The sequence below is a fragment of the Cygnus olor genome, chromosome 1 (assembly GCF_009769625.2).
Source record: "Cygnus olor isolate bCygOlo1 chromosome 1, bCygOlo1.pri.v2, whole genome shotgun sequence".
Lineage (NCBI taxonomy): Eukaryota > Metazoa > Chordata > Aves > Anseriformes > Anatidae > Cygnus > Cygnus olor.
The window spans coordinates 179,240,057-179,263,352 of record NC_049169.1 but is presented as its reverse complement, the minus strand read 5'-3'; the positions used below and the strand labels follow the sequence as shown (position 1 = coordinate 179,263,352).

Genomic DNA, 23,296 nt, shown 5'->3' with positions numbered 1-23,296 from the left:
CGCTCTGTGTCCTTTCTACTTCCTCACTCTTTGCAATTTCCTAAACTGCTGCACATCTCTTTTTTTTTTGCATTTTTACGGGCAATCAGCAATTTTTTAGATCCACAAATACAGCTCAGCTTTCCTTCAGTGTTATTTTTAGCCCAAACTGGCTACTAGGAACCGCAGTTTGCTTGTTCTGAGCCCGCTTAGACAGCTGACTCGGAGATGGCAGATGTCTCGACCCTTTTGTAGCTCTATACGATAATGGCTCTTTGGGGACAACTTCTACCACGCTGCATGGCCCCAATACAGCTGGCTGTACGAGGTGTGTCCACACGCCTCGCCAGCGGTGTCCCCAACCCCAATTCAGAAAACACGCCACATTCACTCCCCATTGACTTATCTTTATTGGGTTGGTTTTGTTTTCTTATTGGGTTGGTTTTGTTTTGATTTGCTTTCCCCTAAATAGTGCTGCGGCAGCAAGGGCTGACTTTCAGCTGACAGCTTGCTGGGCCGGTGCGTGCTGCTCGCTCTGCGGGACAAAGAGAAGAGGCAGGTCAGGCTTTCAGACCAATCCCATTTTATTAATGCCAATCCCTCCAGCAGGGATTACCCTGGTTTATTTCACCTAAACTCTTGCTGCCTAGGCCGAGACTGGTCCCGGCTGTGGCGTGGTTGCAGCCTCACCCCACAGGGCACCACCAGCGCTGGCCTGGCCCCATCCCACACCAGCGGCCCGGCAGAGCCCGAAGACCCCAAAATTTATTTATTCATTTCCTTATTTCCACAGAAAACAGCCCCGACCAGGCTGAGAAGGAGGAGGCGGGCGGGAGGGCAGCACCGCCCCGTCAGGGCGTCCCTCCCCGCCCTCTCGGAGGCCTCACGGCCGCCTCAGAGCCGGGGGGCGGCGGCGGCAGCCCGGGGCCGGGGCGGCAGGTGGGGACCGGGCATGGCCGGGGGGGACCCGGCATGGCAAGGGGGGACCGGGCATGGCAGGGGGGGACCTGCCTGCCCCGTCCCTGTGCGAAGTCAGGGCCGAAAGCGCTTGAGGATAATGAATGCGGAGCCTGCACGAAGCTAAGGCTGTAATTCTTTCCCGGTTGCTTCCAGGTCCGAGAGCAGCAGGAGGAAGATGAGCGTTTCCCCACCATGTCTCTCCATGCAGTGGCTGTAGCCAGCTACAGCGGGGTCTTCAGGCACTCCGGCAAGGTAAGGCTCCGGGCCGGGTCAGTGTCAGTAGCTTGGGAGCTTTTTTTTTTTTTTTTTTCACAAAAAAACGGCTTTTAGATGCCAGCGGTTGCGGTAAATACCGCATTTTTACAGCTGACTTGGATTTTGGAAATGCCTTCCCGATGTTGAGGGGGTGGAGGGGAAAGACTGGTTGCTGTGAAAAATGTGAAACTGTCAGTCACTTTTATTGGTTGTGACTACGTGTTTTTGGATGCCTCATGCACCTCTGTTGTCTTCATTTCTTATAAGTGCTCATGAATTACTTTTTGTTGTTTGGTAATTAAATACTAAAGGATCTTTCCCCCGATCAGTGATGTAGTCAAAGTCGCAGCATCTTGAAAGTAAATGGAAATCTTTTATCAAAATTCTCCGAACACAAATCGCTTACGATGCGATATAAGAGATGGGAGGCTTGGGTTTTTTAGAGATACAATCTTGAAACTCAGCACTCTAATATTTATGTCTACTGATAAGGTACTTGCACTTAACCTGGTGTCAGATAGTTAAGACATCAGCATTCTAAGATGTAGAGCTGGTTAACTGTGTTTTTTTAAATCAAAATAATTGCTTAAAATGAGTTCCTGTAAGACTTATTTTATCCAGTAATATCAATAATATTATATTTATACATATAAAGTCTGTCTGCACAGCAGTTTCTTTTTATTAGTGGAGAGGGGAGAAAAAGGCACGATCAGATCCTGAACAGAGCATTTTTCCAAGCACTGACACACTCAGACACTAAATACTTGAAATTCAGCATATTATTCTTGTTCCGAAACGTTATTCTTCAGTTAAAAGGGAAATACTTTGTGGTTTTTAATTTGGAAACTTCTGCTTTCCGTGATCTGCTATCCAAGTCCCCTCACTCTCTCGCAGGACCACATAAAGGTCAACATGGGATGGCGGAGGGCAGCTCACCTTTTCACTCCTTTCTCTTTGTATGGGATCACAGTGATCCCGGTCCTTTTAACGATGTGCCCTTCAGAGCAGGGCACCCCTTAGATTTTCCTGATTTCTGTAATGTATTCTGCAGATCCACGGCATGCTGAAGCAGCAGGAGGTGAATGTGTAGCCCTTGGAAGGAATTTATGAGCTTAGGGAGGAGACCTGTTGCTTTGATGGCCTGGGCGTATCCTGCTCCCGTATTGGAGTATCTTGGTGTATCCTACTCTGTCAGTATCTGTGCTAACCTGCTTGCCCCAGCTCAGCTCACACTGGTTTGGCAATATGGTTAAATCTGGCATAGAGGGTCTAAATAATCAGAAATGTCGTGTCCACACAAAGCAAAATGCTGATCTGGTATAAACCCGCTCAGTCAGTTCAAACGTGTTCAAAATTTTTTGTCAGCTTATACTGGCAGGCCGTATGCCAGGTCAACTATTATCTACTCGTGTCACTCCTTGCTTTGTGCTGGATCAACCGAGTTGCTGACGTCAACTCCATTATCCTAATATTATATCAAATTAGGCTGCCATGATGACGGGACCACACTTGATCGCAGTCAATACTGCTGGAAGATCAGGCAGCTTGTGGATCATGGCCTCATTTATATATTCAGTTCCTAGCTTGTATACATCTAAACAGGCCTTTCCTTCCAGCTACGCATTGGCGGCTCCTTGAATTCTTTTCCACTTCATTACTGTTGTTTTCACAAATATGTAGTCATTTGAATTCAGCATCTTATCTTGCATATCCCTTACGCACATTTAACTCTCAGTATGAGGAGTGCCTTTTAAACCAACCAGTGCTTGTGATAAAGGAGGCGCATGTGTAACTGAGTAGTTATTGGTAATCTCTCTTCCAAGAAAATGAAAATGTTCCTCTAAAAAAATGAAATAGCATCATTGCCTTGCTAGGTGGGAGAAAACAGTCTCTCTTCTGAGACTCTGTCTTATTTTTGGAACTTGTTATTTTGTAATTAAATGCTCAGGACTATAGACAGTAATGGACTTGAGTGCTGAAGGTCACTTACCTTTTGAAGTGAAATGCAAGTTAAGAGGCCAGTGCTCTTTATACCATGCATGCTTTTTGGGAGATTGTCGGACAACCAGAATTATAGGCACTGGCAGTGGTTGGGTGACTGCCAGCAGGCCTTAGCACAGTGTTCTTCTGTGTCCCCTGATGGCACGTTTGTGAGACTGAGGGTATCGCTACCAGAGTACTGCTGTCTTATAACCAAATTGCCTGTGTTCTTGTCCTAGTTAAACCATGAAAATCTAAAGGTGGCTTTTACAGAGTCAGCATTTTCTTCAAACCCCTCAGCGAGGATTAGCTGTCTTGCTCCAACACCTCAAATTTCAGTTCTCTCAGGTATGTCAATTTGTTCTAAGATGCCTCCTTCTTCTAGGGAGCTTTACTGGTGCTTGTAGTGATAGTAAAAGCTATTTATCTTGGTGTGTCCAAAACAGCTATACTCTTGTTGGAGAGGGAACCCTGCTAATTGAGAGGACAACATCAAAGTTGACTGTACAATTTCAAAGAAACAGTTTTTTAAATTTTCATGTTACCATAATTACTCATATGAGTATTAGTTGCAAAACTGAAACTTTTTTTTTTTTTAATTGGAACCAAGCTATTCCCAGTAGTAGCTTAAGATATGGCCCGTTGTTTTTTCCCCAGGCTCGGCATTGCAGAAGCCTGAGTTAAATTTTTAAAATTTGTTCTCTTTTCTCTTAACTCAACAAGTAGAACAAGTATTTAACAGATTAAGTCAGCATGGCTGTATGGTTTGTGCTGGAGATGCTCCATGATGCTGGTGTGGTGGAGATGACAAAGGATGAGAGGGAATGGAAAGGCTGTCAGGATGGGCTTTGAAATACGAGAGCAAATCAGAAGAATTGAAGACAGTAAGACTGAACTTTTTGTCTTGCACAGAAAAGATGTTTTCAGCCCAGGCTAAGGTATACCTGTGCAATTGAAATACCTGATAGCTATCAAAATTATATTCTTTTCCTGAAAAGATCAAAGTACACTTGTTTGAAAGTCAGCTAGCTTTCATTTTCCCATTCCTGCCCTCACACTATGCTGTGGCTGGCTGTGTTGGCAAGGTAATTCTAATGTAGTCTGCTTTACAAGTGCAGCCAGTAAGAAGTGGAGTTTTGTTGTTATTTCTCTAAGAACTTTGTCTTCATCAGTGGCCAGTGGCTGGTTCCAGTCACTGACAAACTATTTAACTAATTTTCACCTGGCTTTACAAGGACAGCGTTCCAGGAGCTCTTGCAGGAACTCTTGGAGGAACTCTTGCAGTCCATCTTGTGCATGATATTCTTAATGGTTAATTTTTTCAGTTTTCTCTTGATGGGTACTGCTCTTTATAGACTTGCTTTTCCAAAGTGCATTGGGTTTTTATTTTGTTTTGGATCCCTGCATTAGTAAACTTTCTTATCTAACAAGCAGTTTGAGTGCATGCTGGCTTCCAGGTGAGTGACTCACGGAAAGGTTTGTTGTTTTCAGATGAGGTATTTCCAAGGAGAGCAACCTCTGGGCAAAGTCTGCAGTCGGCAAGACCTGCTGCTTTTTTCAGCAACGGTGTTTAACATTCCTTATGGTCCTAACTAATAGGTCTGTGCCCTGGAAATGAGTCTCCTTGATTGTATCTATTCTTAGAATTTTACAACCGACTTACCCTCCCCAAAGGAGACAGTTGTTAGCTTTGTCGTGATATGGTTGATAGTTTCTTCTTGAGGAACACAGACTTTGTGCCTAATCTCTCCATTGCTTGGGTGATGGCAGTTCCTATGAGGCTTTTTTTCTGGAAGGTAAAATTTCAGTTTGTTTGTGAATAGCTACTGATCGCAGTGCACACTCCTGCATCACACTTCTGTTGCCCTGTTTGCCACTAAAGGCAGTTCTCCCATTTTCTATTGAATTTCAGTTTTACAGTAGGTCTCTTAGGACCATGGCAGGCAGTATTGATTCCTTCAAGAGACATTCTAACGAACTCACTGTGACAGAGCTGATTTTCTTTGTGGGTTCCCATAAATGCTGCTGTTCCTCTGAATAATGAACTGAAGGTTACTTTCCACATGAGCAGGAGTGTCTGACTGAAACATGCAAGCACATGACCTTTTATTACTAAGTCTGCATTTCTTTTCTTATTTTTATGTTGATTCTGTATGCGTTTTGCTATTAAATGTCTTTCTATTTACTAGCAATAGAACCAAACCATGAAAACAGTCAGTAGCATGGCTCTAACTGTTACTTGGCTGTACCTCACCCAGTCTTGTGGAAGTAGGATGTTTTTGAGCACACTGACAATCAGACATCATTAAGGTATTAACTAATTGTTTGCGTTTGGCTAGAAGCAGCATACTTTACTGATGGTTTATTACCTAACCTTATCAATGACAGAATTGCTTCCTGATTGCATAAAGCAAGATCTTTCTTGAAGGAGAAGGCAGGACGGAGTGGTGTGTGAATTCAGTTCTTCCCTTTCTTCTTGCTCATGTTAAAAATAATGTGTTTTATTCATGTTGTAAATTAACTTTTTTTTTTTTTTTGTCTCCTAACCTCTCTGTTTCTTGCCTTGTTTGAACAGACGAATACTCAAGGCCAGCTGTAATTGGACATGCTGGAAGTTTTGGATCGTACCCAGATAGTGCCGAAGCCATCAAAGACATCCTCGTGTCTGTTCTAAGCGCATCTGGTTTGAAACCCTCTCTGCTTTCGGAGCAGAGCACGATGCAGGGAGCTGAACAGCCAGACAGTGACATGGAAGGGTGGGAAGAAAGCAGCGATGGGGATAACAACGAGGACAGTGACAGCGATTCGGCGCATCACAGCGCTGCCTGTACTCAAACAGACATCAGGTTTACAAGGCACCGGGCGTGCTGGGACAACAGGGACTGTGATTCCTCTAGACCTTCGCTGGATACATTCTTTCATCCACGTTACTCTGACCGGGATGCTGCTACTTCTTCCCTGAATGGTTTCACTCTTTCGGACGTATCCCCTCTGAAGCGGGACTGCTTTACGCAAGTGACGTTAACAGGAGGCACCGTCACGTCAGCTGTCGTGCATCCTGTAAGAGAATGCCAAAATTCTTTAAGCTCCCCTGAACGAGACTTGACTTTTACAAGGCTTCTTCCAGATTCAGCCGTTAGTAAGCCAGCAGCTCTATTTAAATACCCCGCAGCTTCAGAGCCTGCAGAAGTCAGCAGCAGTGACAGCAGTTCTCCCCCTGTGTTTCCCCAGTCAGAGCCTTTCAATCGAACAGGTAACTTTACGTTCCATTTTTGTTTCACCATTTCTGTGCTGAGAAGGAAAGACAGTCGTAATTGAAACTGAAATTGACCTTGTTTATGGTGAATGCTAATGACTGTACGAATGCTGTCATTCGAAATAGGGGGAGAGGGAAGAAAGAGGAAGCTTCAAAATGAAGGAGAGCCAGTGAAACAGGAGGCATGCTGGCTTGCAGTACTGTCTGGTGACACAAATGCTTCTTTAATATGCACCCTCTGGTAAAATGTAGAAATCACTGGGCTTTGATCAGTGTAGAACATCCCTGGATGAGGCTTCCAATAACTCATCTTTTCTTCACCACTACTCTTCTTCTGAAAGCAGATAGCGTAGATCTCGGTGTGTGTGGCCTCCTCGGTACCTCTTCTTGTGTTTGACGTGCACTGGAAGAGAGGGAGCCCTTCGATTCTGATTTAACAGAATTAACATCCATTCTTGTTCCAACTAAATCAGCTTGTGCTGGAGCTGGACTATTTTTCATCCTCCTCCTCTTCCCCTTGCCAAGTGCACCAGCTGTCTCCAAACCTCTCCAGATCAGAATCTTTGGACTCCTCACCACCTCCAGTCTGCTGCGCGTCGTCTGCACAGAGGCGCCGACTAAAGGCTGTAGTGAAGTGTATCCGCTGGGCTGGGCTTCCTCCACTTCCTGCAGCTCGCTGCAGAGCAGGGCTGTAGGTGAGAGCAGGAGTTCGGGGCAGCGCGGTGCCCTGAAGCTGGCCAGCAGCGTGACAGAGCTGGCCTCAGGGTGGTGAGATGTGCCATGCTCCACGCACCTTGGAGCAGGGCTCCAGCCGCTCTGCTGAAACAGCAGCAGAATCGTCTGGTTTTTAATACCCAGCATTGACATTAAGAGCCTTTGCTGCAGCATGGTGAAGCGCTTTTTTATTATTTATAAAGGATGTTACCAGTAGTATCTAATGGTTTAATCTTACTAGATGCCGAGCCCCAGAAAGGTGCAACTGAGAGCTCATTTTTTACACAGAAAAAAAAAAAAAGACAAATGGGAGGGAGCCATCAGCCTGCCTTTGTGTCATAAATTAAAAAAAGCAAAGCTCCATTTCCAAGGTCTGGTACTTCCCATATATTCCCTCAAAGCACCTCTCAGGCCAGAAGCTGGTGGCGAGACCTCAAATTCCCGCATCCCCCTGCAGGAACGGGAGCTTTTAATAGTAGGAAGTTTGTCATCTGGGGCAGGCTGTTGTCGAGAGGCAGGATGGTGGAGATGATGGTTGTTTGCTTCCGCTGGGGAGGTTGTTTGCTGACCCGTGCACGACGCGTTTGAAACCTGCCCAGCGGAGAGGCAGGGAGAAGGAAACCACACCCCGTGGTTGGAGCTGGGCTCGGCCAGTCGCGCAGGTTTTCGGGAGCTCCGTCTGGGAAACAGCCAAGCCTCTAAAATGTCATCAGGGACCACAGGGCGCGTGTGACTCAATCTTCTGGCACAAGCGGGACATGTCACAAGCTTCTCCTGGGTCAGTAACGCTCCTGGTTCTCTGCAAAGTGAACAGAGGAGCACAGCAGCCAGGTGGCTAAAGGAGCAGCGCCCTTGTTTTTTATTAACAAATAATCCTCGAGGGAGCTGGGATCCAGTTATACACCGTGCAGGCGGGCTCTATCTGCATCAGTCTTAGATTTCTGTTCAGTACAAGTGAAAAAATTCTGCATTTCGTCCTTCATTGGTGCTTCCAGCTGTTTAAGTCACGGCTGGGTGGTCCAGAATGGGGGGTTTGAAGGTTGTGAAGTCAGATTTTTTTGGTTTTCTTTTCCCTCCGTGATGTTCTCCAATTAGGACAGGGAAAACAAATAGCAAACTGAAAAAGAAGAAATCAAATGTGTAATTCCTGCCTTCAAATTACAAGAGCATCTCTGGATTGGTGTTCCTCTTGATTGTTATTTCAAAAGTGGTAGATTCTTTTATTTCTTGGAGGAGAACAGGTGAGGGATGCACAAGAGGTAGGAAAACGACAGTCCCTGTGACTTAAATCAGAGTAAATCATTTTTTTTCAGTGGGATTTAACAAGGTAGTTACTTCTGCTGATCCTGTGAGACTCCTGTCCCATTTTCATGCTTTTCAGGGCCATTCTCCAGTGGCCCCACGCGACCTCTGAAGAGGCTCCATCGGTACTAATGAAGAGTCTGTGACAGAATTCAGGGTTTTCTTGGGGGCTTTGTTGTGGCTGGTGTGTCACGGGCATTTCACAGGGCTTGTTCCGGCTTTCAACCTTTGTGAGCATCAAGGGCATTTCCTTCTGCAGCTCCTAAGTAGCCTTTCCCCAGCCTCCAGGCCATGGTGCTCAAGAAGAGAAGGGCAACCGCAATATTCTGCGTCTGACCCAGAGCTGCATCCTATTGCTGGATGCCCCGAGCTCCTGTGCTGCTGAAATACCCAGCTGGAAAACCCGTGCCCTTGCCCAGGGAAGGGACTTTGCCTTGGCCAGCAGCTCCTGGGTTGTTACTCAAGCCCAGAGCCAAAAAAATAAATCTCATTATGTCATCTGTCAAGAATCCCTATTCTTTTAGATTTTTGTCTGTCCCTAGGCCCTCTTTTGTCTGTGTTTTATCTCATTGAAATCTGTTCCCACCACCTTCTTTTCATTTTGTGAAAAAGAAAAAAATCTCAACTCTGAATTTTACCCTTACTTACGTTTCCCAGCTGTAATCTTACTGTGCTGGAAATCTTCTGTGGTTTTGGAGAGATCCCTACGCTGTTTGTTTGTTTGTTTGTTTTTCTGTATGGCACCCAGATGTCCTGTAGCTCAGAACTTCGTTTTCATGCAAAATGGAACCAAGTTTTATTTAAAATTACTAAATCAGAATTGTTTTTCTGCTTTACACTGTTTTAACTTAAAGGTGGAAGTGGGGTGCAAAAAGTAAGCAAGAGAGAAAGCTCCCTTTAGATTTCAAAATAATACCTAACATCACTTGCGTCTTAACATTTTAAAGAAAAAAACAATTTTCCCATTTCCTTATTTCTGCTTGTTATTTTTAATTCAGAGAATGTTTGTTATCTTAGCTGATGAAAAGGTAGGCTTTTATCAAGCTGTGTGGTCTTTAGCACTTACTTGTACTCCCCACACACGACTTGCCCGGTAAGGTGAATCATCAAATAGGTAAGTAAATAACCTAATTAGCTAGTGACTTGGCTTCAGTGATTAAAATTTGTTTTGAAAAGTCAGATCGTCAGCCTCCCCGGTTTTCTCCATGGTATATAAAATTGCAGGTATTAATAATTCTTTACAAATCTCTACATCCATCTCACCTCATCGCATTGAAATACAGCAATGACTTCCCAGTCTGATTTCACCAACACTTAGGGGCAGTGTAACAAGGTTTATTTAAGTAAAACTGTATAAAGAATCCAAACTAGGCCTGGGTGTTCAGTGCTGTTTGGCTGGAGAAAAAAAAATCTTAAATTATTCTCACGTTTTCTGGGGCCTCTTTACCTTTTGTGTGACTTTGGAACAATTCATCAGTGGCAGTTTTATTTTACGAAGAGCATTTGATTACGCCCTATTATTTGCAACAGCTTGAAAGGGCATGTGAGATTGTAGCATTTAGATATGGTATATTTTATTCTACCTGCATCACCACAGTGAAACAGAAATTGATTGGTATAAGGTCAGAGAAGAGATAGCAACTAGAAGCCAGTCAGTGTTAAGAATCAGAAGTCATTTCCTTTCCAATCTCCTTAGCGTGTACACCTACAGGCAGTATGTGTGATCTTCATCAACATCTCAGCAAATTTCTCAGTGGTTGTGAGTGATTTGAATGCAAAACGTTAGGGCATGGTCTGACACCCTCAATTTTTTGGCAAAGAAGATTGTGACTGCATTAATTTATATAGAAAAAGCAGCGTAAGTCTACAGAAAAACAGACGTGCTGCGCTGCGTAGTGTAAAGTTAATGGGAAAAGAGATTAATTTTGTTTCACATGCTCATCAGACTCAGCAGCAAATGCCAGGAAAACAAAACTGCTGTTTGGGAAGCAGAGAGTCCTACAGTTAATAGATCTGCTCCAGTTTCATGTCTTAACATGTGGTACTGGTTGCATTTGAAAACCAGATGGAGATTCCCTCACAGTATGGAGACATAGTGGCCAAGTTTCTTCCTTCTTTGCTATGGGGATTAAGGGATTTTTTAGTCTGGACATGTAAAGAGATGCATCACATATTGGTGATTGTTTTTATAGCTAATAAAGTTCTTGCTACACCCACAGGTTCTGCTTCAGTTTTGAACATAAGCGCTGTACCCTTGAATCGTTCGTTGCAGGACATCTTCGTGCTTCCAGAAGATGTGGAGAAGGTGAGGATGACAAAAAAAAAATTACAATATTTTTCCATTTTTATAGTAGTGAAACCAAGTGATAGGAAACATTTCTCAACAATTACTGTCATTTGTTACTAAATCTGTGTAGGCTCTCGACTCTCTATTTGACTTGTTTATCAGAAAGCTCTGTTTTCCTAATTTTTACAACTACTGTATTTTCCCTCTTCCTCCCCTTGTGACTCAAGCTGCCTAAAATGCCTATTTCTTCATTTGGTTTTACTCTCAGCCCATCATTATTATTTAAAAATAATAGAAAGATTCTAGAACATTGCATACTTCTTTTCACTCCACCATTTTTGTAGAACTACAGAATGGTTCGGGTTGGAAGGGACCTCTGCAAGTCATCTGGTCTGTCCCCCCTGCTTAGGCGGGGCCAAGAAGTATGTTTTTCCATATTCCTTGAGACCAAACTTTTAGGTTAGTTTAGTTACAGTAAAGTTACACTATAATCTGTTGCAGTTACATGCATATGAATGGGATTTAGCCATGATTTTACAGTCAGGAGGTTGGGCTTTTTTCTGTGTTTTTCTGCTCACGAGGAGCCTGTGAGGTTGCTGTAAAAGAATCTCAGATGAATAACTGCAACATCTGCAGTAGTTTAAGCTTGGCAGCCCATTGGAACAGAGATAAAGATGACAAGATAGTGGTGTAGCACATATCTCTGGGTGCTAAATAGGTTCTTAATCTTTTCCAACAGTTGGGAAAGAGGGGCTAATGTTATAATGAATTATAGCGAAGAGTAGGATTTAACACTAAAGAACTTTGGAAGTGTGCCTAGAAGAGGAGCTTTTTGCTGGACTGCTGCTGTGCGTCTGGTCCCATGCCCTGGGCCCAAGAAGTAAGTTGTGTGCAGCACGGGTTTTACTGGAGTGGCAAGTTCTGCATTTGACTTGAAGCTCTTGTTGTTCCTAAGGTGCATTGAAAGCAGAGAGGGGAGAACTAAAAAAAAAAAAAAAAAAAAAAAAAAAGCTCGTGAACTGGCTTTTTCATGTTGTTTTTTGTAAAAGGTGCTTCCAAAAGGAGGTGACATTTCTCCACCTGTGATGTGGGAACCAATACCAAAGCAATTTGCTCTCAAACACCAGAAGACCAGGGAGTAGATTTAAAAAAAACAAAACAAAACAAAAAAAAACAACACTAAGGTGCATAAATTGTCAGCAAGTGTGAGTTGTAGTCCTGCGCCAGGAAGGAGGTGGGCCAGATGAACTAGGGGGACTTTCCACTGTGATGTGAGTGGGAGGGAGAGAAAGGAGAGAAGAAAAGAGAAAGGAGAAGGTTGATGTGTCACGGCCCAGTTGGGCTCCTTCCTGGGGTGACAGACCCTACCAGCAGGCAGAGCTGAAAGCTGACAGTCATGCTGAGCGTAGGGGTGCCTGTATCTTGTTCCATCCTTTTGCAGCACAGCTCTCTCAGATAGGCTCATAGCTGCTTGTATCAGCAGGACGTGCTGACACGCTGTGCTCTGCCACTAACTTGGGGTTAACCAATGCCACGCGGCGTTAGGTGAAAGATAAAAGTTTCTTGAAACACCCACAGGGACTCGTGGGCTCTCTCTAATGTTGAGATTAATGTAGACGAAAATATTAGGCTGTGGACAATCAGAATGCACTTGAGACAGCCAAATCCTAGGGAGCCCAGCAGCTATTTCTAAACACCGGTGCCTTTCTTCATGCTTCCCATACAGGTTGTAGGGGATAGTGTGAATCCTGGCACGAGTTTTACAATTTTCTGAGCATAAGCCATTTTTTAAGAAAACTTTTATTATTCTGCACTCAGGACCTCTAGCCTTAGTACTGCTGTGGTATTTTAGAGGTCTGATTTTGAACAGCACAGGCATGTACAGTTGAGGGGAAGGAGGGAGGGTACCCTGAGCATTTCAGGAGTTTTTAATCGCACACCTGAGTACATCTATGCCTCCGTGACGTATCCACTTTTGGGCTGAGACTCTTAGACCACTGGAGAGAGGATACAGCAGTGACATTGGGGTAGGGAACCCCAGATTTATCTGGAAGTCTCAGTGGCACTGAAGGTGGTCTTACAAGTTCCTTTTTCGTAGAGGATGCGTGATCCAGGCAGGCAGGGTGATGAGGAACCCTATGGGGAGGGTAGCTTCTGGTGTGGAAGTGCCATGGTGAAGCGTTGAAATGGCAAGCTTTTATTTAAGGCAGGGGACTAGCTTTTATTTAAGGGCAAACTTTCTATGCAGCCTTGAGCTGACAGTAAGCTATCCCACTCCATATTCCCTGCCTGAATTCTTAACACATGAAAACACTTCACTAGCTTCCGTATCACCTGCCAGATCTGAAGATCCACAGTTCGTTTTAAAACCTACCACTTCTGGCCCCATCCAGGTTAGCACGCATGCAAAACTGCTTGTACACAACTGACAATGATTCTGTAACTTGAAATTAAATCCTGTTAAATACACTACGTGGATTAATACTTACATGCTAAAAAAAGCAGCGTACCTAGAAGCCCTAAAATGCATCCATACTCATCAGTTAGGGATGTAATCAAATTTGTTTTTATCTGGTAAATGGACAAGATAAAAGTAAATTGTATGCTTTCATTAAGGGTGAGACAATTATCTGGGCAGTTGCCTTCTGCTTATTGTCTCAGAAGTGCTCTTGAGGTGGTTTTCTTTTTGGTGTGTGTGCTGATGAAAGGCAAAATAGCTTTACATTTTCACTTCTTGAATCGGAAAAGTACAGGGAAAAACTATATATTTAATTTCCCCTTAAGTGAATATAAAATATGCTGCTTACTAATGAGTGTTCCTGTCTTGTGTCCAGGAGAACGCACACTTCTTTGTTGCAGACATGATTATAGCATCCCTGGAAAAGATGAAATGTAATATCCTAAGCCAACAAGCAGAGTCCTGGGGTGTGGATGAAACGAGCGGATCGGATGGCAGCTATCACACCGATTCGGAGTTATCCTCTTACCCTGGAGTGAAGAAGTCTGATTCTTCTGTAGCCTCTTCAGACAGCGGTTATGAAGGCAAGTTGCTTAGTGTATAATGCAGCCTTTTCTGACAGCTGTTGCTGTATGTTGTTGTGCAAGAAAATAACAAAGGAATTTGGACATTGCTTGGAACCAAATCAATCCCCTGTCACCTGGTTTGAGTCTCTCTACACTTAAACAGACTTTGTTCCCTGAGGATCTGTATTCCACAAGTGTTTTCCTCATGCGTCGAATTCTTCCTTTTGAATATTCACATTTGTGTTTTATTTATTATAATTATTATTTTTTCCCATTCTCATGAAAACAAGAATATTAAAATCGAAGTGCCACCTAGCAAGCACCACTCTCGATAAAATGTGCCTGTCCTCTCTCCGCTTAAATCCTCTTGCAAGATTTGAAGCATGGCTCTTTCCTTCTGTGCTTACTTCTGCAGGCTGCAGATCCGATCATCCAATGGATTTGAGTGAAATTGCCCAGAGTGTTCATGCACATATAGTTTGAGGCAAGATAACAAGCGCTCCTGGCTTTATAATGCTTGTGTCATCACTTGGGCTTTTAAGTAGATTTAGGTCTCTTGAGTAATGCAAATCTTACAGATGTAACTTAAGTCTAAATGACAGCTTCTGGGGAGTGGTGTGCTCCCAAGTGAGAAGGGGAGAGACCACTGGTAATGCAAAAACTTTTCTTTTAGTTTCTAGAAACTTCTCCCTAAGAAACCAAGAGGCTTGCTGTATGACAGGCCCTCAAGAATTTGCTCTGCGTGCGTGTGTAAAAATTGCTCTGTAAATACAGGCTGCATGCTAAAGTTTTGGGAAGTGGAGAAAAGTGATGAATATAATAATCTCAGCTACTCTGTAGATGCTGGATAGTTTTATTGGTGCCTTTTTTGTTCTGGACAGGCTGTGCTCTGCTGCCTGTCAGCTCGTCAGCACATCTACCATCACATCACGAGGCTGCCAGGTTCCCCTGCCACAGCGACTCAGAGGATGAGTATGTAGTTATTGGTAAGACTTTAAAATTTTAATTGCCAAAACAGCTTTGTTCAGCTGAATCTGTTGCATCGTTTCGAAAACTTACTGACTTAGTAGGTGGAGAAATGACATGTCAAAATGGAAAGAGCTATGTATGACTCCGTTAGAATGCATGCAGAAACCCCAGAGTGGTGCAGGATTTCCTTCCTGCAAAAGAATATCTTTTCTGGCTTGAATGACTACAACTGTTTTCAGGATCAAACCAAATCAATGTAGGTGAGCAAAGTGTGAAACTGATGTTTAATTTACAGCCTCAGAAAACTATAGCAGCATTGTTTGGGAGAATTTAGGACAGTACATTATCAACTTAACTAGAAAGTGATGAGGTTTTAGGCAGCTCTACCTCTGCTCCAGAGCAGACTTTGTCCTGTTAGTCACCAGTGTTCTGCTCCCCTTCAAAGGATCCTGAAGTTTCTCTGCTTATTTTCTGTTTTTTACATGTAGAGAAATACAAACACTTAAAAATGGCCTGGGCATTGTTTAACCTCCATCTTATTTTCTCTAGTTAACAGATTATTTTCTTATTTTTGCTTCCTTCTAGTTTTACAGAGATCTACTTATTTTTCACCTCCTCTTTCCTAATCTAAGAATGGGGAACTGTCTCACAGAAAAACATGATTTCTGGTAGCAAGAGTTATTTTGACACGTATGAATTGGGAAGCATTTGTCTTCAGAAGAATATGCGTGGCCAAAGCTGGTGCTACCAGTGTGAACACCTTGTCTGCATATTTTGTCTGCATAAAGATAATAAAGAAAAGTGTGCTTTGATTCCATTCATCTCACCTGTTAGCTAACTCATTTATAGCATTATTTGGCATGTTTGTGATTGGCGTCTCCAAATATTTGTCAGTGTCCAAAAAAAAAGTGATGTAAGCACTATTATTATGTATGTTAATGTTAACGTCCAGTTCCTTCTGGCTGGGCCTGGACTAGCAAGCACTTAGTCTCTCCTTATTGATTCCCCCGCTCTTGAAGGGAGGCAGATGGAGATGATTTGATGCATTGCTGTTAGGGAATACTTTTTGTCACCTGATATCACAGCTCTGCAGGGGGCATCGGGCTCCTTGTGCCCGTTTTACAACCAGGGCTGAGGTTATTTCCCACATCCAGCAAGGGCATTGTAAAGACGAGTATATTTGAGACTGACAGCCATAGTAATACAGAAGGTGGACATGAAACTGTGCTGAGTAACAGAAGCTTTGTTTCTCAAATGATATGATAAAGCTTTCTCCTTCATTGCAGAACTTGAAGACCTTGAAAATCTGTCTGTCACCCCAGATGAAAGGTAATGCTTTGTATTGTAATGTAATAGCCCTTGCCATGTAAATGCAGTACAGTGGTGTTAGGTTTTTTGCTGGACCAGCTTTCTGGTGACTCTTGGATGGGGCGGGGAAAGGTGTGGGAGTCCTAAATTTGGTACTCGCCAAGGAAGGGGAAGGAATGCTGCTTGACAGCAAATGTCTTTGTGGTACTTGGCTTCACAGAGCATTCCTTTGGTCCTGGAGTCTTGCTGGAGGGTGGTGGCAGTGGCTCTGCTAGGGCCTGGGTGTATCAAAGCAAGGGAATAGAAATGAAGGGATGGGAGAAAGCTTTTCAGGGATGCAGAAGAGGCAGTGGATCTGCTGATGACATGCTGCTATTTTTCACTGTCTTTCTTGCTTAACTTCCAGATCATCTTTTGAACCAGGCAGCAATTCTGCTGAAGCAACAGCTCAGGAATTGTGCAGAGCTTTCAGAAAACACTGGTTGCAGGCAGAATCTGCAGTGCAACTGTCTGGTTGCCTGAGCTCATCTAAGCAGAGAGTGAGTCTGAGCTGAAAACAGCGGCCTCTTTATCCTGTTCCCCAGATAATCATTGTCTCGCTGCAGCTGCCTCACTGTTAGGGAAAGGGGGAAGCTGCAATTAAAAAATAAAATACAGACAAATACTCACAGATTATTCGTTAATTTTAGAGAAATTTTTGGAAAATATCCTCTCTGTTTAGTAATTTTCAGCACATTTGAGTTGTTGTGCAGATATGAACAAACAGCGTACTTCTCCTAGGACTGATACCAAGGAATTTAACGGAGTGGGGATTACATGCTGGTGAAAACCAAACTGTAAAATCCTGGAGTATAAAGGGAGAAACTTTCCAGCATTTATTCTGTGTCCTGCTGAATGGCTGTTCATGAGTTTGTCTTTCCCAACAGTCTGTGCTGAAAGAAGAGATTCCGAGAGAGCTTGAGTCCAGTTTGAGTCTGGCTGAAGAAATAAAGATCATATCCAAATTAAGAGGATCTTCTGGCTGGACCCCACCAAGATCTCAGATTATATTTAACATTCACCCTTCAGTTAAGTAAGTCTAATGAAAGTAAATGCTGTCAATAAAGCATGGGGACTTGCGTAACACCTGGTGAAGTTGATGGAAGGAGCCTGGGTGATTTAATAAAAGCTAAGGTTAGGCCTGTTATTGTATGGCACAGCCTTCTGCAGTGTCTGTCAACAACTTTGCTAGAAAGCAGATGGCATCTTTTTTCCCTCTGCTGGCACGTCCTGATTAACATGGTGCATGCACTTTTACATGTGATAATACACATATTGTTTGGTGTTACAGTGGCAGTGTTTAACTGGAATCTGAAGAATTCCATTTTGTGAGATTAACTGGAGTATATTTTTAAGGCTTTCCCTGCTTCTTTCCTGCTCACATTTCATGGGTAGGAGGTTTTCAGAAAGGAGGAAGAAAGGTAGTATTTGGGGAAACTGCTAGTCTCACTCTGCATAAAACAATGTTAAATGAACAAAGTAGGCAGGACTTTGGGGACAATGGCAATAAAACAGTGTTTTGTCAAGTGAAACGTAACTATTTGTCTCTGTATGCAGGAGAGATGCAGTGGTAGCTGCCCAAAACTTTACGTGTGTTGGTTGTGGAACCCCAGTAGAAAGCAGTAAGTATTATCAAAAGAAAAAAGAAAAAACTATCCATAACTGGTAATCAGGCTGTGATCTGCATCAGTGTAGATGTTCCACAATTGCGAAATCTGTCTGAGCTAGAAGGAAAATTTTACTGTTGGATGTGCCTGCAATAAAATGGGCAGTATAGTCCATTACCACTGCCTGAAATTTCTCACTGTAGATAGAATACAGTAGTTGATAGATGTCCTGCTCATACACAGTTAAAATCAGTAACAGTCAACAACAAAACAGGAAAAGCGTATAAAAATTAAGCCTCCGGGCTGGAAAATGCTGTTTTTTACATTTTCCAACAGTTTCTTTCAGTAATCCTTTCTCTCTGCCAACTTACTCATTTCCAAAAGTCTCTAAAAGCAAGCTGATGGAATGTGTGGTTTTGTTCTTTTGGGTTTGTTTTAACAATTATTTTCCGTTAAATCTTGATCACAAAATCCTGCTTGTCTGAAGAGTATTTGTGATACGCTGCAAGAACTGCTTGAAAGCATGGCGATTTTCAGGTCTGGTAACCAGATCTTACCTAAGAAATCTTTGAAATGGCTTTCGAGACCACGTGAAAGGGCCTGCTGACAAGGTGGAAAAAAAATCAAAAATGTCTTTATATGGAAAAAATATCATACAAATGTAACACCAAGATCAGCTTGTCTTTCCTTCGACAGCAGCATTTTGCTGCTGGTTTGTGTGTTTGGTTTGGTTTGTGTGTTTGGTTTGTGTGTTTGGGTAAAGTAACAATGGTTTCTCTAAGACCTCGTTATGATGGATATAATAAGCTTAGTCTGATAGATACAGAAATGAGGCAAAGTTTCTCTTCTAATGGAAAATACAAACCTTATGGATGTGTTTACCACAATAACAACCCCACACATCAAATAAAAAATAAAAAATAATAAAAACTAGAAAAACCTTGCCACTCACTCCAGTAGATACAGGTTATTTAGACAGGAGGTGTATTCCACAAATATTCACAGTGTCGTTGCTATCTGTGTACCTGCAGAATATATCAGGAGACTCCGCTATTGTGACTACCTGGGGAAATACTTTTGTGACTGTTGCCACAGCTACGCTCAGTCTTCAATTCCTGCCCGAATACTGATGAAGTGGGACTTCAAAAAATACTACGTGTGCAACTTCTCCAAACACCTACTGGACAGCATATGGCAGCAACCAATTTTCAACGTGTCGACTATCAACAAAGCCCTCTATACGAAAACAAAGGAAATGGACAGGGTGAGGGTAAGTGTGGCTGTAGTTTTTTGTTTGTTTTTGATTTGTGGCTCTGTGCCTTTTGGAGAAGAGCTCTTTGGGACAGGTTGTCCTTTGCTGTGTAAGGGGGGAAGGAGGCAGAGTTTGTCTTCTCTACAGTTAGATTTGTCTCATCAACACTTCTGGGACTTCCTCTCTCCTCACAGATGAAGAGGAAGTAGGGAAAAGTCTCCAACCTATGCCAGAGATCTCATTTCCTCCCACGCCTGGGAGGTGTTTCCAGTTTCGGTTCAGTGTGGAGCTGGGCTCCTACAGTAAATATTTACTTCTGCTTGGCGGTTGGCTGTTGGAAAGCTCCAGAAGTTTTGAATGACTCCTTAATGTTGTGGGCCATTAGAAAAAACACCCTTGACTCATCTGAGGATTGAGGAAGGATGCTGTGCAGACAATTACAAGCTGCCTTCTTGTCTGAGGAGACTGTTACTTATTGTTAGACGTGTTTGGATGTGGCACCTTGGTGTGACAACATGGAGCACTTCGTACCATTGGAATTGCTTCCCTTGTCAGCAGTAAAAATAGCATTTGCATTCCTTGACCTGTCATGAATTAGAAAATCCATTTGTTTAATTTTGTGCTAAGCGTGAAGTTCTTATTTTTAGATTATGGCTGATACACTGACAAGGGTTGCTGACTCAAGTAGTGTTTTTGTGTGTTTTTTTTTCTCACAAATTTATATGTAAAACTTATTGTTTTGTTTCTCCTTCATCTTTTAGGAGGCACAAGAACAGCTTTTTCATTTAAAAAAGCTTCTGAAAACCTGCAGGTTTGGTGAAAGGTATGGACCATGATCATGTATGAAAAATAGCTTATTAAAACATACATAAAGTACTTAGAGAGCCTTCTTCTCTAGAAATATTTGAGTGCAATATTCAGTGAGCTAATTTGATCATCAGAGAAAGTTCTGATAACAGAACTTCCCTCTGTTGCGCGGCAAATGTTGAGTAAAGAACAGCTTTTATGTGGTAGCTTTCTGTTTTTCTTAACATCACTAGACATGCGTTTGTTTAAGTTTGAATGATTCTTGCTAGGTGTGTATTTCCTTTCTTTGTCCCTCTTAGGTTGTCACCTGCTCTTGAAAGGCCAGAGATATTTATTTACATTAAGATATTTATCTACATCTCTGGGACAATTTGTCTTATTAAAAAAACAAAAGCGCGCACACACAAAAAGGAGATCCTTGAGAGTTTAAAGATTTCTTCCAGAAATCTGTCATATGCTTAATTCATTTTATTGTATACACGTACTAAAATGAAAGTAGTAAACTAACATGATAAATACCAGAACATGAGAAGGTAAAAAGCTGACCTTCTTCTTGCTGCAAGTTAAAGGTTTTTGGCATACATGGCCCCAGACTATGGGCATAAACAGCGGTTAGACATGTGAGTGATGAAACCTTCACCACAAAATTGCTGACATTTTTTTTAAAACACTCATAAGCAAAATAAGCTTCTGAAGTAGGTTCTGTTATCTCTTCAACAGAATGTCTGTAAGAAAAGCATCATTTAAATGTTGTCCAACAAAATTAAATAGATATTTTAATGTTTCTCTTCAGCACAACCCCATGATTCCATTACAGAAATATGCATTTGGATCCTTTGTACCTTCTACATTGGGCATATGTGAGAAGTTTTAAAAGCAATACCCATGTTTTCAGCGTTCACACGCTTAGCAGAAGCATAGTTTCACTTAATAGTGATCTGTGCACTACAAAAACAAAGATCTCTTGGCAAAAGAGAAGTAAATAATCCATGCTTTTTGTGTTAGATATGGCAGGGGATTTTACATGTTGAGGTAGAACAGAGCCTTTTACCCGTTATTTGAGAATTGCTGGGATAGCTTCATATGGCAACTTCAGTGCCTGAGGAATGCACATTTGAAGTAGACATTTTATTCTAAATCCCAAACCCTGCATTTTTTTGTTAATGTGAACTAAGATTGGGAGGGGAGGTAGTATTTAGTATGAATCTGCTTTGTGTGATCCCAGGGTGACTGGAGAAGTGAAAGAGGCTTATTTTTTAAATAAGCTTGAAAGACATCTTTTGTAACTTGGATTTTTTTTTTTTCCTTTGCAGTGTACTGAAAGAATTTGAACAGGTCCCCAGCCATCTGACAGAGGAGCTGCATCTCTTCTCATTGGATGATCTGGTGAAGATCAAACGAGGGCAGTTACTGCCCCTTCTTAAAGAAATTCTGAAGACCTCCATCTCTCATGTGGATGGTTGTGAGGTAAGGAAGAGTCAGGGCTCTTAGTGTCCTTAGTGTGAAGAGTATCCCTGCTGACATTTGCAAATATTATTTTCTTAGATTCAACTTAAAAAGTAAACAACTTTCTTTTCATTCTCATAGCTCTGTCAAGCCAAGGGGTTTATCTGTGAATTCTGTCAGAGTGCAGATCTGCTCTTTGCATTTCAGACTGCCAAATGCAAAAGATGCACAGGTATGTTCCAGACCAGATGTTTTTCCTCCTTCCCTGAGGGGTGTTGGTGTGTAAAACAGTTCGTACTTCTATTTTAGGAAAACACTGAGAACATGCTTTGCTGAAAGCATGTTTATTTGAAGACAATGGATAGCATGTGTGTTTGACAGCCAGCCTGTGGTGGCTGTCTTACACCAGTAAATTTAGAGGCCAAAAATATGGACTTGTCCGATCCATAGTTATGTTTGCAGGGGGAGGCTAATTTTTGGGGGTCTGTGCATGAAAGAGAGCTATGAGTGCTATAATATTGTTGCTATACCAGAGTTATTACATTCACTGTAAATCCTGGGAATCTTACCAAAATGGTTAGTCATAGTTATTACAGTGGTTATTGTCGTCCTGGTCTTATACTTGTTCTGTTCACTTTTATACTTGGGTGAACCAGGTAGGAAATTCTTAAAGGAACATAGCTATTGATTCTTTTTTTCTTTTTTTTTTCTGAATGTTAAACTGCTTGTATTTATAAACAGAGTGCAAAGCGTGCTTTCACAAAGCATGTTTCAAGTCTGGAGGCTGCCCCAAGTGTCTGCGGATCGCAGCTCGGAGGACGCTTTCAGAAACTCCATCAGTGGTGCCTCTGTGAAACTGGATTCCTCTGATGATGATTGCCCATGTCAGATGATGCTCGAAGACAAATCTTCAGGTGCTTGACTAAGGATTAAATAATGTTGTTTTAGACATTACTATTCTTAATGTATGTCTCCTTTAGGGGAAGAAAAAAAAGGGGGGAAGAAAAGGCCTTTAATATCATCCTTGAAAACTCTCCCTAAAGGAGTTTCATCTTAACTGGTGACTGAAAGACGGGGTGTTAATTCAGTGAGCAGCATTTTTGTTGCTATGTTTCGTCTTTGTATGTAAGATTTTTAATATTATATTTTTCCATATAACAATGATTCTTCTCTGTAATTATGCAAATAATGTATAGATAGTAAACAAGTGTTGGAAATCCTTACCTGTGTCAGATTTTGGAAACAGAAAAAGTGGTAAAATACAAAGTCATTTTCTCATATGGTTCTATAATATAAAAACCTTTGTCCGTTTTGCCCGTGACAGCAATTTTTAAGTGATCTGCCTGTCTTTATCTTGATCCATGAGCTTTTACATCTTATTTTCTCACCTTGTCCTGTTGAGGAGAGGGAGTGAGAGAGCAGCTGGATGTGTGTTTGGTAGCTAGTGAAGGTAAGCCCACCACAAGGTGCTATATGTGTCTGCTTTGCAGATAACTAACAATTTCTGTCATGGGCAAAACAGATTCAACTTGAGGAAAATTTATTTATTTATTGTCAATTAAAACCGGAGTAGTAGGGTGAGCAACAAAGACAAGAATTACAATACCAACTTCCTCCACTTTTCCCAGGGTTAGCCTCGCTCCTTCATTCCCAGCTCCTCACCCTTCTCCTCCTACCCCAAGCAGCGCAGGAGGAATAGGGGTCGTGGTCAGTCTGTAACAGTTCCTCTCTGCTGCTCCTTCCTCCTCACCCTTTCCCCTCCTTCAATGTTGGGTCCCTTCCATGGGATACAGCTCTTCAGGTAGTGCTCTAAGAGTGGGGCTTTCCTACAGGCTGCAGTCTTTCAGGATAAACCTGACCCTGGGTGGGCTCTCCACAGTTCCTTCAGGAAGTATCCACTGGCTCCTGTCCATGGGCTGCAGGGGAATATCTGCTCTGGTGGCTGGAGCACCTTCTGCCCCTCCTTTTTCTCTGACCTTGCTGTCCATACTGCTCTTTCTCACTTTCTTTTTCTCTCTTCTTCTGCCTATTTGGTGTTTTGCCTTTAAATATGTTTTCCTGGAGGTACCACCACCTTGGCTGATGGGCTTGGCTGTGTACTGCTGTAGGTT

General features: G+C 42.5%; 1 protein-coding gene across 2 annotated transcripts; it reads left to right on the top strand.

Annotated features, from left to right (window-relative positions):
* The first annotated feature begins 624 nt into the window (after nt 1-624).
* RUBCNL (rubicon like autophagy enhancer) lies at nt 625-22,406 on the top strand. Of its 2 annotated transcripts, XM_040541957.1 has the most exons (16): nt 625-918; nt 1,093-1,191; nt 3,414-3,522; nt 5,750-6,427; nt 10,666-10,751; nt 13,568-13,775; nt 14,639-14,743; nt 16,013-16,055; nt 16,441-16,573; nt 16,961-17,106; nt 17,631-17,695; nt 18,712-18,950; nt 19,694-19,755; nt 21,053-21,206; nt 21,327-21,417; nt 21,927-22,406. In XM_040541957.1, the coding sequence occupies exons 2-16, from the start codon at nt 1,132-1,134 to the stop codon at nt 22,037-22,039; spliced, it is 2,292 nt and encodes a 763-aa protein (XP_040397891.1). In that variant the 5' UTR covers nt 625-918; nt 1,093-1,131; the 3' UTR covers nt 22,040-22,406. The 2 variants fall into 2 exon arrangements, with proteins under 2 accessions (XP_040397891.1, XP_040397893.1); XM_040541959.1 differs by lacking the exons at nt 625-918; nt 3,414-3,522 and having other exon boundaries at nt 964-1,191.
* The last annotated feature ends 890 nt before the right edge of the window (nt 22,407-23,296 follow it).